Source organism: Eptatretus burgeri, chromosome 12 (assembly GCF_056783735.1).
Source record: "Eptatretus burgeri isolate ZD-2024b chromosome 12, Ebu_testis_v1, whole genome shotgun sequence".
NCBI classification, from domain to species: Eukaryota; Metazoa; Chordata; class Myxini; order Myxiniformes; family Myxinidae; genus Eptatretus; species Eptatretus burgeri.
Genome location: NC_140972.1, coordinates 49,360,366 through 49,373,663, shown reverse-complemented (window position 1 = coordinate 49,373,663; position 13,298 = coordinate 49,360,366). Strand labels below are relative to the sequence as shown.

The 13,298-nt window shown below is 43.7% G+C and overlaps 1 protein-coding gene across 4 annotated transcripts in view; it reads right to left on the bottom strand.

The window, feature by feature from the left end:
• The window catches only part of TJP1 (tight junction protein 1), a 141,394-nt gene that overhangs the window by 32,371 nt on the left and 95,725 nt on the right, over window positions 1-13,298 (bottom strand). For all 4 annotated transcript variants that reach the window (XM_085850463.1, XM_085850462.1, XM_085850461.1 and 1 more), the window contains 3 exons: window positions 13,103-13,298; window positions 7,129-7,229; window positions 3,681-3,947 (listed from right to left, as the gene is read on the bottom strand). The exon at window positions 13,103-13,298 is cut by the window's right edge and continues 15 nt beyond it. In XM_085850463.1, the coding sequence (XP_085706589.1) occupies window positions 3,681-3,947; window positions 7,129-7,229; window positions 13,103-13,298 (564 nt within the window). The remainder of the gene's footprint in view (window positions 1-3,680; window positions 3,948-7,128; window positions 7,230-13,102) is intronic.

Here is a 13,298-nt window from a genome sequence, read left to right as displayed (position 1 = left end):
GGCTTGATTTCCGATCATCAATTTGGTTTCAGACAAGGTCACTCGACCCTGGATATGCTGCTTCTGCTCTCCCATCAATGGATGGAGGTCCTCAATGCCAGACAGGAAACCCGAGCCGTATCCCTGGACATATCACGTGCTTTTGACACGGTCTGGCACCCTGGGAGTGGCACCCACAAGCTCACCAAACTCTCTTCCTATGGTATCCAAGGCCATCTCCACTCATGGCTCGCAGACTTCCTCTCCTGTCGCAGTCACCGTGTGGCCCTAAATGGAGTTCTTTCATCCCCTCTTCCTGTGCAGGCTGGAGTTCCTCAAGGTAGCGTTCTGGGCCCTGTTCTTTTTCTGGTTTTCATCAATGATCTCTCGGACTCTCTGGAAAATCCTCTATATCTCTTTGCTGATGACTTCACCCTCTGTCATACCATCGGTCATCCCTCAGACCGGCAAGCAGCAGCTTCTTCGCTCACTGCAGATCTGGATAAAATCACAAACTGGTCCAACACGTGGAACATGTCTTTCAACCCGGACAAATCTCACACTCTCATTATGTCTCTTCGAAAGGACCGTTTAGAACACACACACACACACACACACACACACACACACACACACACACACACACACACACACACACACACACACACACACACACACACACACACACACACACACACACACTCTCAACAACCCTCTGGAAGAAGTCCTTTCTTTCAAGCTTCTGGGTCTCACTATCTGCCATGACCTTTCCTGGGAAAGCCACATTTCAAACCTCGCCTCCAAAACCAGTCGCCGACTGGGAATCCTCCATCGTGCAAAGGCCTTCCTCGGCCCACCTGAGCTCCTGACCACTTACCTGAGCTGAGCTTTTGTCCTGAGCTTTTGTCTGCAGCCTGATGGAGTACTGCTCTCCCCTCTGGGCTGGTGCTCCTGCCTCCTACCTTTCTCGGCTTCACGCTTTAGAAACCAAGGCATTTCGGATCATCGGCATCTCCCGCAATGAGGCTGAGTCTTTGGGCCTCTCACTCAATCACCGCAGGTTGGTCGGTGTTCTTTGTCTTCTACAGTCTCCTCTCCAGCCTCGTCCCCCTGCTCTCTCTGCGATTTGTCCTCACCACATTTCCGCAGGGCGCTCAAGGTCCGCTAACAACCCCCTTCTGGTAAAACTACCAAAATCACGAATCGCTGCTCACCTTCACTCTTTCATTCCTCTTTTTTCCCAGCTTTGGAATAAACTCCCTCACTCTATTCATTCCCATTCTTCCCTCCAGGCCTTCAAAACAGCTGTTCACCACCACCTCTTATCATCCCCTATCCAAATCCTTGATCTTTTCTACCCCCGATAATCCACCCAAGCCCACCACCTTCAAATTCCCTGCTTTCCTTCCTGAAAGTCCCTGTAATGTCGATCTTGTATTTCCCATGTTCCCCGTCCCATCCCTCTCTCTTCCACAAATCTCCTAATGTCTCTGTTCCCCACTGTTTTGTCCTTCCCACTCCCTCCCCTCTTGTCTCATGCCCCCCCCTCCATTGCTGTGCGTTGTGTGTTAGCTCTCACACGAGCCTCAACAATGTATAGAAAAAAAAATTACTTAAACAAATATAGTCGGCCAGGAATGAACACGCAAGCCATTAAAACAAAACTACAGTGCTTCAGAAGGGAGATGTAGAAAAATAAAAATAAAAAAGCGGCAATTCCATCTGTGGACAAAATCTCCGGGATGATGTTGAGTGTTTCCCAAAACACAGGGGATGCCAAGTGCATGTTGTAATGGGACGTAATGAAAATTTTTATATATATTGGAAGGACTCTGTTGGGTTTGAGTTTGTTGCCAAATTTAAATGGCGACAATTATATATGCATGGGTTGGGGAGGTCGGAAGGGGAGGGGAGGGGTGTTGTAAATGTGAAACATTCCAATTCAGTTCCAAGGTGGCTAATGACTGCCGTGCACAGAATATCGTGTCCAGCACGAGTCGGTAAATTTACTGTCATACGAAAAAGCCAAGAACCACTCATGTAAGATCAAAGCAAAGTCATATCTGCATGCCTGTGATATAAAGGTTGTTGCAAAATTATCTTTTGTATTTTGATTGTCAATAAAGAAAAAGAATAATAATGGAGATACAAGTATGCAGTTTGTACCATCTTGTACCCAACTCAAAGAATTCATATTTGCACCGTCTTATATCAGGTCTCTCCAGTGTATAGAGTAAGCCCGAAAATGTTGCGATGTGACAAAAGTCTGAAAGATGTGTACGTTGCTGCGAACGTGGACCGAAACCGAATGTCGGACATTTTGAGAGCCACTAATGGTGCACATGTGGAAGTTTACCGACGTGGAAAGAAAAATCACAATAGAAAAGATAATAATTTTGGAACATCCTGATCCGGAAATGGCTATAAATACAATCAGAATGTAACCTTATGAGATCACGTTCACACAATCATCGTGTATGATTGCCTTTTAAAGTTCATCAGCACATGAGATGTCAATAAAAAACCACTCCCAATTGCTGGGAATTAAAGCAACTGTACTTGGTTGGTGATTCAGTGATTCAATAACAACCTCGGCAAGAAGAATCTTATTTAGGCATAAATACAAACGATTATGGGCAACTTGAAATGTGTAGAGATGGATTAGTAGAGAAAAGGCTCAGGCTCATTCGCACGGGACATGCTCCAACACGAGCCAATTACAATTTGAGAATACTGATGGGGAAGTTAAAACTCCATACCAACCTACGAGCTGACATAGGTACGTGTGTGCGTGTGCGCGCTGAAAGTTGGGCCACCTCATCAAGATTGGGTTACTTAAACTTTAGTAAAGCATGTGGAAGATTGTTTGTTATTGGAAGATCATTATTAGCTAATATTGTCATGAATAAGCAAAGCCATAAATGTATGAACACAGGGAAAAGGAGGGCAACACTTCCACCCACAACAGGGTAGAGGGATACAACGGAGGTATACTTGGAGGAATAATGGGTAAAGGGAAGAAACTCAGAAAAAAAAAATGCCTGGGCCCAGAAATGGGCATTTAATACCTGGAACAAATATCAACCTGGGAGTGCAACATATAATAGCAGTGACGGGCCAAATGGCCTCACTTCTATGTTTCAGGCCATAAAGGATCGTGCAAGCACTCATTAGACTCGGTGTAGTCCTTTGTATATTCATTTCCATTCTGCATACAGAAGATAAATATTTAAATGCAATCTGTTCTTTTCTCGACAGACCATCCAAATATCTTTAGAAATGACAACGTTAATTGGCCTTAATTTATTTATTTTCAACATAATGTTAAAGGTGATCAACTTGAGCAAAGCATATAATCAAACTTAAGCAAACTATCCCATCGTGAATGAAAGGAAGATATCAATGCCTCTTTTGCATGGAAGAAATACAACATGCAAAGGTGGAGGAAATGTGTGAGCTTTGCACAGTCAGTGGCACCGAAATCACCATCCACTTGTACAAGGCTCGTCATACGAGGGTGAAGATACACCAAGAGAGCGGAGGCAGCAGTATTTTAGCACGGCTTGAGAAATCAAAATTTAAAATAAATCAACTGGTGGCACTCATGTGGCTGAAGAGTAAGCACAGCCACGAAGTATTGACAAAACTAAACATATTTGAAAGAGGTTATTGAGGGCCCTATACACAGAGTCTGAACTCACATGTTCAGGTCGATAACCATAAGGCAGCTCCTCGTCTACAGGCTCCGAAGAACGGCTCACTGCCGAGCGAACCGGCAGAATCTCGGTTTCCCGCTCATTCACGCTTTCATCCAGCTCCTGGTCCGTGTACGTCCCACCTTCGGTGTCTGTGTCCTCAAAGTCACTTGTGTGCCGGCTGTCACTGTACAGTGAGAGCTCGCTCAGTGGCGCTGAAAGGTGCGATATGCGATCATCTTGCAAATCCAAGTCTTCTGCCTCAATGTCCGCCTGTGGGTGCAAACATTTGTTAGCATATCAGTACCGTTCAAAAATTTAAGATTCATCTTCCCAGAGTTTAACATATCACGCAAACTGCCACATGTTCAATCGATAAATAAATAAATAAAAAACTTTTAAAGTAACAAGTCATGGAGTTCCAGCGCCCCCCGGCGAGTGTACCACATCATCAAACATATTCCAATGCACTCAGTTGATATGACATTAGTGGCAGTTTGATTTACTCCTCAAGTGCAGACGTCACCTTCCCATGTGCAAAACCAGTCAGGCAGAATCGTACTTTCCTCAGGCGACCCATGCAATTTGGACATTTTGCTTGCTGCTCAATTTCCTTCACACTGATACTTAACAATAAGCTCGTTCGCCAAACTAGCAATTAGAAGACGACGACTTGCGCACAGACAACAATGTGCTGTCCTTGGAGGCGAAGCAGATACAGCTGTTTAAAAGGCCATGCAGGATGCACATAATTACAGCCTTGCCACACGCAGGGCCCGGCAGTCAACAATCAATCTGAATGCAGTTTGCGCGGCCTAATCGAGCCTCTTCCAATGAGAATGCACCATTTGCGTCAAAACAACCTGATTTTGGCTTTGCGTGCTGAACTGCATTTGACATAATATAAAACATTTCGACTGATGCTCACTCAATTACAGACAGAACTTTTTTTTTTTCTTCTTTTTTTTGAACTCTTCAGGTCGACCTTGAGAATGATGGAGTAAGGAAGGCTCTCCAATCTCAAAAACATAGGAATAAAATGGTTGGAGCTATCCACCATAAAGCATTAAGGGAATGGAACAGGGGTTGCTTGCTTTAGGGTGGGTGATGCCACCTATGACCTTGCCATCGACGTGCTACAGGTGGGCAATATACCTATTGGACCGAGTTGTGAGCATCATGATTGACGTCTTGGTTGGAGGAAAAAGAGGCTCATGACGCTCACACCTCAGCCCAATAGATATTACTCACCTGTAGGACGTCAATAGTAAGGTTATATCTCTATCACCATCTCGATCCACCCCCTCTCCTCTCCTCTCCTCTCGTCCCCTCCCGCACCCCCAAAAAAAACCAAACAAAAAAAAAACCGTCAGCATCTTGTGATCCCTTTCAGCAGATAACTCTAATCACATTTTTATTCTCTCATGCCACCAAAACCAACTGCTAGTTATGTGCTGGAATTAGCAGATACATTTTTAACATCGATCTTAAAGCAAGCGATAATGATGAATTCCTTCATTCCACACGAGTGGTGAGCTGGAGTCTTTCAGGAAGATAAGTTCAAACAAAAAAATTACAGTAGCATAAGTTAAAATAAATAAGTGTATCAACGCAGTTCAGTAAATGTGGAAAATCCAGAAAAATATACAAACGGAGCCAAACATCACAACACCAAAACCACCAACAACAACAGCACTTGGTAGATGGCATACCTCCGCCAGGCTGAACAGTCTACGTTTTGTATCCCATCAATAGGCCGGATCTGCATCCAGACCTAAACCAAAAATCAAATTGGCTTGTTCTCATCACGAACCCAAATCATCCACCTAGTTTTGTCACTTTTTGTCCACAGAGTTGTCAAACTATTGGAAATACAGTAAACCCTCAAATATCACGGTTTCTAACACCGTAGGTCTCGACCAATCGAGGACAACCTATTGTGTTCCCATTTCATTTTGACCAATCGTGGTTTTTGAGCTGAGAAGAGTCATCGTTTGCATCCCATTCATGAACAATTACCTCCCATTACGAGATTTGTAGCATTGCTCGTGCACTGTTTTTAATGAGCCCAAATGTGAAGTGATAGACAAAGTTAGTTGTTCCACAACGCAGAGAAAGGTTCTGAAGTTGGGCGAAAAGATCGAGTTATTACATAGGGTGGCTCGAGGAGAAAATGCAGCATCTGCGAGGGCCACTATTACGGCATCAATAATTGAGGGAGAACCTTCACATTGTACTCTTCCTCATTCCCAAACCTTCATTATCCAACTCCGGATTCAAGCCCCATTCCCAAACATTCATTTAACAACTCTATATTCGAGCCTCATTCCAAAACCTTCATGATTCAACTCCATATTCGAGCCTCATTCCAAAACCTTCATGATCCAACTCCGTATTGGAGCCTCATCCCAAACCATTATCCAACTCCATATTCGAGCCTCATTCCAAAACCTTCATTATCCAACTCCGTATTGGAGCCTCATCCCAAAACCTTCATTATCCAACTCCGTATTCGAGCCCCATTCGCAAACCTTCATTATCCAACTCCATGTTCGAACCTCATTCCTAAACTTTCATTTTCCAACTCCATATTTGAATCTTATTCCCAAACCTTGATTATCCAGCTCCGTATTCGAACCTCATTCGCAAACTTTCATTTTCCAAATCTGTATTTGAATCTCATTCCCAAACCTTCATTATCCCACTCCGGATTTTAACCTAATTACCAAACCTTCATTATCCAACTCCGTATTTGAACCTCGTTCCCAAACCCTCAATTTCCGACACCTCGACTTGAATCCCCATTCTAATGCTTCATTCTCAAATGGACATTATCAATCATGGCTCATAAAACAAATCGAGGTGCTGAAGCAGGTTTTTTTTAACACCGACGAGGCGGGATTATTCTGGGATAGGTATCCATACCTCGCAGATTCCTGTCCAAGCAGGGAAGATTAGGGTTCAAGGTAAGATGGTTAAGGATTGTGTTACCCTTCTCCATTGTGGCAATGCTGTAGGCAACTTGGTCGTCAAGCTAATGTTGCTTTTCCAATCATCTTCCCTGCTCCGCCTTCCTCTTCTAACCGAAATTGAATCGATTTGTGCTCATCACACACCCAACCTGTCCACCAAATTTCATCCGAATCAACGATGAAGAATCACTTTAAGAATAAAACAAAACAAAAAAACTGTTGTATCTGGATCTGGATCTTCACCAAAGTCTAACCAATTCGGCCTTGTCGCCCACCTGTCCTGTCCACCTAATTTCATCCAAATCCTTTCACAACATTTTGAGATATCATGTTCACAGACAAACATACTGACAGACAGGGATGAAAACAACCTCCGTCCACCTTCGGTGGCGGATGTAAGAAGTAGAAATAACAGCACGTGTAGAAGGAAGTGATGGTTCGGAGAAAAAAAGGAAAAGGTATAGATTGGTGCAAGTACTCACCCGGCCTTCAGACACCCATACCAGCTGGTTTTGTTGTTCCGTCACCACGTCCTTCAAGGCCCCGTACCAACCCTCGTTCATAGAGTTAAGATTCACGACAGCTGTGCGACAGGAAATTGGTTTAAAACACATGACGTAGGGCTTAGCCGTTTGTGCAGTGCAACAGATTGATCGATTTACCAAAATATTCTCATTTCAAGCTCATTATTTGCAATGCCGCAATCTTTCAAAAGGTTGCTATTTGTCAAAATTACTCAAAACTATTAATTCAATGGAGAAAGACAGACAAAACTGTAGCTCGGGTCTCAGGATTGAAGAAATTTGTGACTTGGTTTCATAAAATAAAAGTTGACCAAATGAGGAAATGGACTTTCTGGCAGCGGTCTTGGAATTCCTGAGAGTATATGTTGTCCGCACGTTAACCAAATTTATTGGCGGGTGCAGCAGATATTTTTATTATTTTTAGGGGATTGCAGAATGGGGCCTAACTTACGACTGAACAACATCAAGGCGACCTGCCGCTCGATCCAAGACGGCAGCCAAATTGTTTACTTTGACAAACAAATCATCACTTGTAAAATTTCTAATCACCATCAGTCACCTTCTTGCACCACCACTTCAAAAGTGAAGGGAATGGTCCTCCAACTTTCAGCATGATCAAATCCAGGTCCTGGTGGTGTTCGGACGTCGAGATATCATGTTGCACGCATTTTCTCGGTATTCACACACAAAATCATTCATTATCCCTGGAGTGGACACACCTTGGATAATATCACTATGGAATGTCACCCGTTCTCAAAGGAGTCTCTCTAAAGGGGCCAAAATGAGTGGGGTCGAATATATTCTCGAGTGGAGTATGTATCCACCTCCAAACAATAAGCTGGTGGATCATGCTGTGCAGGTGCAGACAGGACATATTATTTCCAACAATCTGCCAATTTACACTTTTGGTCATCTTGCGTGAGAGCATTTTATAGAATAGAGTTCGGATCTTGGATGCAACAAACCGACAAACCTAATAGACACAGCTCTGCCCTCATTAGTCATTTCAAGCTAACCTCCACAGCTCATATCGAATCAACCTGTCGGGTCAAAAGTCAGAAGACAGAAGTCAAAAGGCAGTAGCTCAATTCCCCATGACCATAAAATGAACTTTTTATGAAAATAAAAAGTCAGGTAGTATATTCATCGGATCACTGCCAGCTGATTGGGGATAAGAAGCTGCATGGTTAGGAATGCATCGCTTCAGTGAAGCATGCTTCTCTTTACGTCCTGTTACAAAGCCGATTTTCCTGGCAAGAATGACAGCACCATGATGATGGAGTAGAACCAACACATCTGTGTCTGGACTTTTAATAGCCAAGGACTGTGCACCATTCTTTGCAGCAAACGCAACATGTTACAACACGATTTTTGCGTCAGCCTCTTCGTGGTTCGATCCGGGTTTCTGATCATTTCCATTCCTCCACTTCCTCCTCGGGTTGGTTTTTGGAGAGTACACCACAACCCACATTTTTGTGGCCTTCACCGAGATGTATGCTTTCACCCTGTGTCGATTTGCCTCCAAAAATTCGATACTCCGACCAAGTAACACCGTACGAGTGTCGTGTCGTTTTCAGTTAAAATCTCAGCCCAGCTGTAAACTGTCTTCCTGGTGTTTCACAGGCAGGGTGTGCTATCAATGCGTGTGCTATCCCTCGGATTGATGTTAAACTGGGTGTCCGGTCTGTCGGCATTAGTTGATTAATGGTAAAAATCCCATGGTGTCCTTCGCGATAAGTAGGCTAGATATCGCCAGCACCCTGAACAAATTCAAAATTCCTGCCCGAACCAGCAGAGGGCATTACATCAGCAGCACAGCTGTGCCCTCAACCAATGTTGTTGTTTCGTATGCAGCTTGCGGCTGATAGTTGTTGGCTGCATCATTTTCTGGAAGCGTGGCTACGCCGCCGATGCAGTGCCCGTTACCAGTAAGCTGGTAGCTGTTTTGCCGAGTCAACCCATCTGGTGTTATTTCAATGGAATGACAGGGGCTCAAACTCAAGACTCTAAGACCTTAAACAAGCCAAGCTCAACCATTAAGCCAACACCAAGTTTCCTCAGCCAACTGATGATGCTACTCCACAGCGTTGTGCTGCATACGAAAGAACAACAAAACGACGACCTCAATGAATGTCTTGGTCAGTTCAGTTTATGGGAAAGCTCCGGAGGACCTGGGTACCATGCCAGATTTGTCCCATCAGGAGAGAACTGCGTATATGAGGTTGTCAGCACAATGTCGAGTTCATGAGAATGTCAACACATCAGTGCAATTGTTTGAATGTTCTCAGAAGCAAGACGGCCCAAAGTAAAAACCAGCAGATTGTTGGAAAGAAGCTGCTTGCTACAATATCACAACTTTCATCGACACCTGGACAGCACATAACAGTCAAACAACGGATTATTTGGAAGCAGGCTCATCTTCCATTCCAGAATCCAGAATCAACTCAGTGTGCTTACAAGAAAGACTCACAGAATAAACAACAACCCAAACCAATGATCCAAGGTGTAACGGACCCCAGAATTACAAATTTTGTGTGAATGCACAGAAAACGCATGCAAACGTGACATCTCAACGTGCAGTCGTGCAAACAAGCTTATGGCTTACCTTACTCGGGTTTGACGCAGAAAGCTGGTGAACCAATCCCTTCACCTTCAAAAACACTATTGTGCCAGTGATTGGAAATGATAAAAGTGATGTCTGCGGTACAAGTACACGCAAGTTGGTTTTTGGCTGCCGAATTAGATCACATGATCCAAATTGGATCAAAAGAAGGTGTGTACTTCTGAGTTCGGCCACTTCACAGGTCTCCTTCGAAGTTTCGCTCCATCCTTTGAAAAGCTTTGGAGTTATCCTGAGGACTACATCGATTTTTGAAGAAAAGAAAAAAAATCCCAGATGGCCAGTACCAGCAGTCAATTTTGTCACTCGGTAACTTCCTCCTTGTGATAACTACTTCGTGTTGAGATCCACCCGGAGGTACAATTTGGGATAGAATGCTCTCAGTTTAAATTTCAGGTGACATGATCAATGATTTTTTGGATGATTGCCACAACACCTTTAGCCATTTCATCCAAACTCAAATATAATAGGTTCAGGACCTTTCGCTCAGTTCTTATTCAAGTACATTTAGTAACATTTGACTCAGAAGGTGGGAAATTTTGAAAAGGAAAGATCCGATGTCATCCCATGGGTGTGCCACAGCAGTTGAACAAGGAGATAATGAGGCAGGCTCATCAGCTCCACACAAAGAACTATGCAAGACACCAGACACAAAAGGCTTGTGGAGATACAATGGGAAATTAGCTAATGGAATTAGTAGATCTCTTGTGAAAGATACAACAGGATATTTAAACATTCCAACTGGAGAACACAGACAATCAAAGTCCCCATTGATGGATGGCATGATCTACAGCACTGGTCCCCAGCCTTTTGATCCCACGGGCTGCATTCACTACTCCCAAGGATGTTGGGAGCCAGAAAAAAAATTGATGCATTTTATTGAGAAACTTGATACTGAGAAACATTTTCAGAATCAATGAGAATCTTGATGCATTTTTTATTTTAATTTTTAATTCTGCCGCAAAATGCCGGAAGATAAAATCAAATCGATTTGATTCCTCCCGGTGGTAAGCGGCAGTGGCCGGCAGCGGCATTGTGCAAGGCTTTTCAGGTCACGGCCACGGCCGGCAGTGGCATTATATAAACCCCTTTAAAATTGCTACATGGAAATGTGTTTCGATTGGAAAGTCCTCGCGGGCCGCAGTATAGGGCTCCGCGGGCCGCAGGTTGGGGACCAATGATCTACAGTGTAGCGTCCCCTGGTAGACATACACGAGACAGCAGTTAAAGTTCAATTTGATTCTTCGAGAAAATGAATCTCAAGACAGACAATTCACAGTCGACTTTCATACGTTTCTTGCTAAACTCAGACATGGACAGCAACAACATGGGTGAAACCTTGACACTCAACAAGAAGTATTACAAGGTTGGAGCGTGCACGAGTCAAACAGAATAATTGTATCTAAAGTTTATACAAATATTATTTCTACTTACCATGCAATTCCTCCTCCTGAAAACACAAAATTAGCTCGTACGTCGATGAGACAGCCGTCTCCATTGAACATCTCCTCGATTCAGGTTTAATGGCCCGTTTGTCTCAAATCAAATGCTAAACACTCACATAAATATATGTTCTCCTGTTTGTTCTTTGTACTTTGAAAAGAGTAGAAAGATAATAAGGTGTGTCTGTGTGTGTCTGTGTACACAAGTTTGCACAGCCTGCAAATAAAACTGCTAATTCTTCCAAGAACGGTCTTGCAGTAAAAACACAAACATAAAACACTTGCGAAGCTGTTGCGAAGACAAAAGTCTCCACCCGACATTGGGTTTTATTTACAGGAAGAAAACATTTAATTCATTGTGGACCATCAAGCTTACGACACAGGATGACCATCATCAAAAAAGGGAGTTAGGTCCGATCCACACACAGGGGGTTTCTTTGCTGCTTTGGTACCTCCTGCCTAGTATCTAATGTGTTGGAGACTTGGACAGAAGGAATTACACACTTCCAACCGAGCTGTCATGCCAATCTATAATATCGATGATGACGACAACAAGAAGAACAATCAAGGACAAGATCAGCAGCCTGAAAAAAAATATTCACCCAAAAGTGCAAATTAGAAAGGAAACCCGACTACAGGCAATGGTCCATGGAAGGGTCAAGTTTTCCTCCTCACAGGAACGAGCTGTTATGACCAGCATACGTTTCAAAGGAAACAACTACAGACTGATGTTGAAGTAGATTACAAAAAAAAAAAACAAAAGGCCCTGCAAACATCACACGCTGCCTTCACAAGGTCACCACTGGCGTTTCCATCAAAGGCGGGCATTAAAACTGCAGGGAAACCGAAGAACGTCCAAGTTTCCTAATCAACAACTCAGGTTCTGTTCCCCGTGTTTTACGCCATTTAACATGCACTCGGCTTTACACGCTCACCCCTCCCCGAACGTGCACTTCTCACACGATCAGATTACATGACATCAGTCATTGGGCTGAAAATGACATTTCCAGGAAAGTGCAAGAAACAGCGGCTGGATGATGTTCAACTCCAAATCGAGAGTAAAGTTTCCACACACACTTGTTTTAATGCTGTCTGCAAGATCAGCTTCAACCGTATGATGTCATGGAAAAGGCAAACAAATGATCCACTTCGTTTCATTTGGTAAGTTTACTCAACCGGAGCTATTAAACGATAGTGTTACCAAGTTGAGGCTCTTGCATCCTGAAGCCTCATCTTATCTCTTGGTGGGGGGGATGTTAAGCTTGTGGTTTCGTCTGTATTCGCTTCTCAACATACCTGCACATATTATACACTAACGCACGTAATATTTTGTCAGGAGGACAAATCCAACACCAATCTTTGTCGATAAAACAAAAGTTGCGTCCACAGGACACGGACGGACAGACGGGTGCACCCACGCCTTTTTTGGATTCTGCATCACAGCTCCAAAATGTAAACAAAGGTTTCTACATTTTATCCAAGACCGAGACAAACCAGATCAAAAGAATGGCCATGCGTTGGGCATCTCAAAATTCCAATTTCATTTCAGAGTTGCCAATACAACAACAATTTGCCTGGATTAAAATAAATGCTAATGTTGCTATACAGTTGCACAATGATGAACATAAATGGTGCGATCACTTAATCACTGAAGAAATAAAAAAAGAATTCAGGTATTGCCGCATGCCAACTGATAATTATGGGAATGTCACATGACACAAGCCAAATGAAAAAAAAAAAAAATTACAACCCCGCACTAATATACGGCAACGACAAATGTTATTTCCCAGCACACATGATCCTACCACCCCCCCCCCTCCCCCATCTCCCCTACCCCACCCCCTCCTCCCCATCTTTCCAGGCCTCTTACCCGTGAACAAGTGCCAGTTGTTCTTGCGCAGTTTGACGGCACGCTCGTGGAGTTTGCGCGAGCTTTTGTGTGACTCGGGTGTGAGACGCTGCCGCATAGTCTTTACACCAGACTTGCTATCCGGGTTCAGGAACACCACTATTGGATACCACTGTGCATAGTTGAGACGGTCCACGGCTCCAGGAGTGATGTCCAG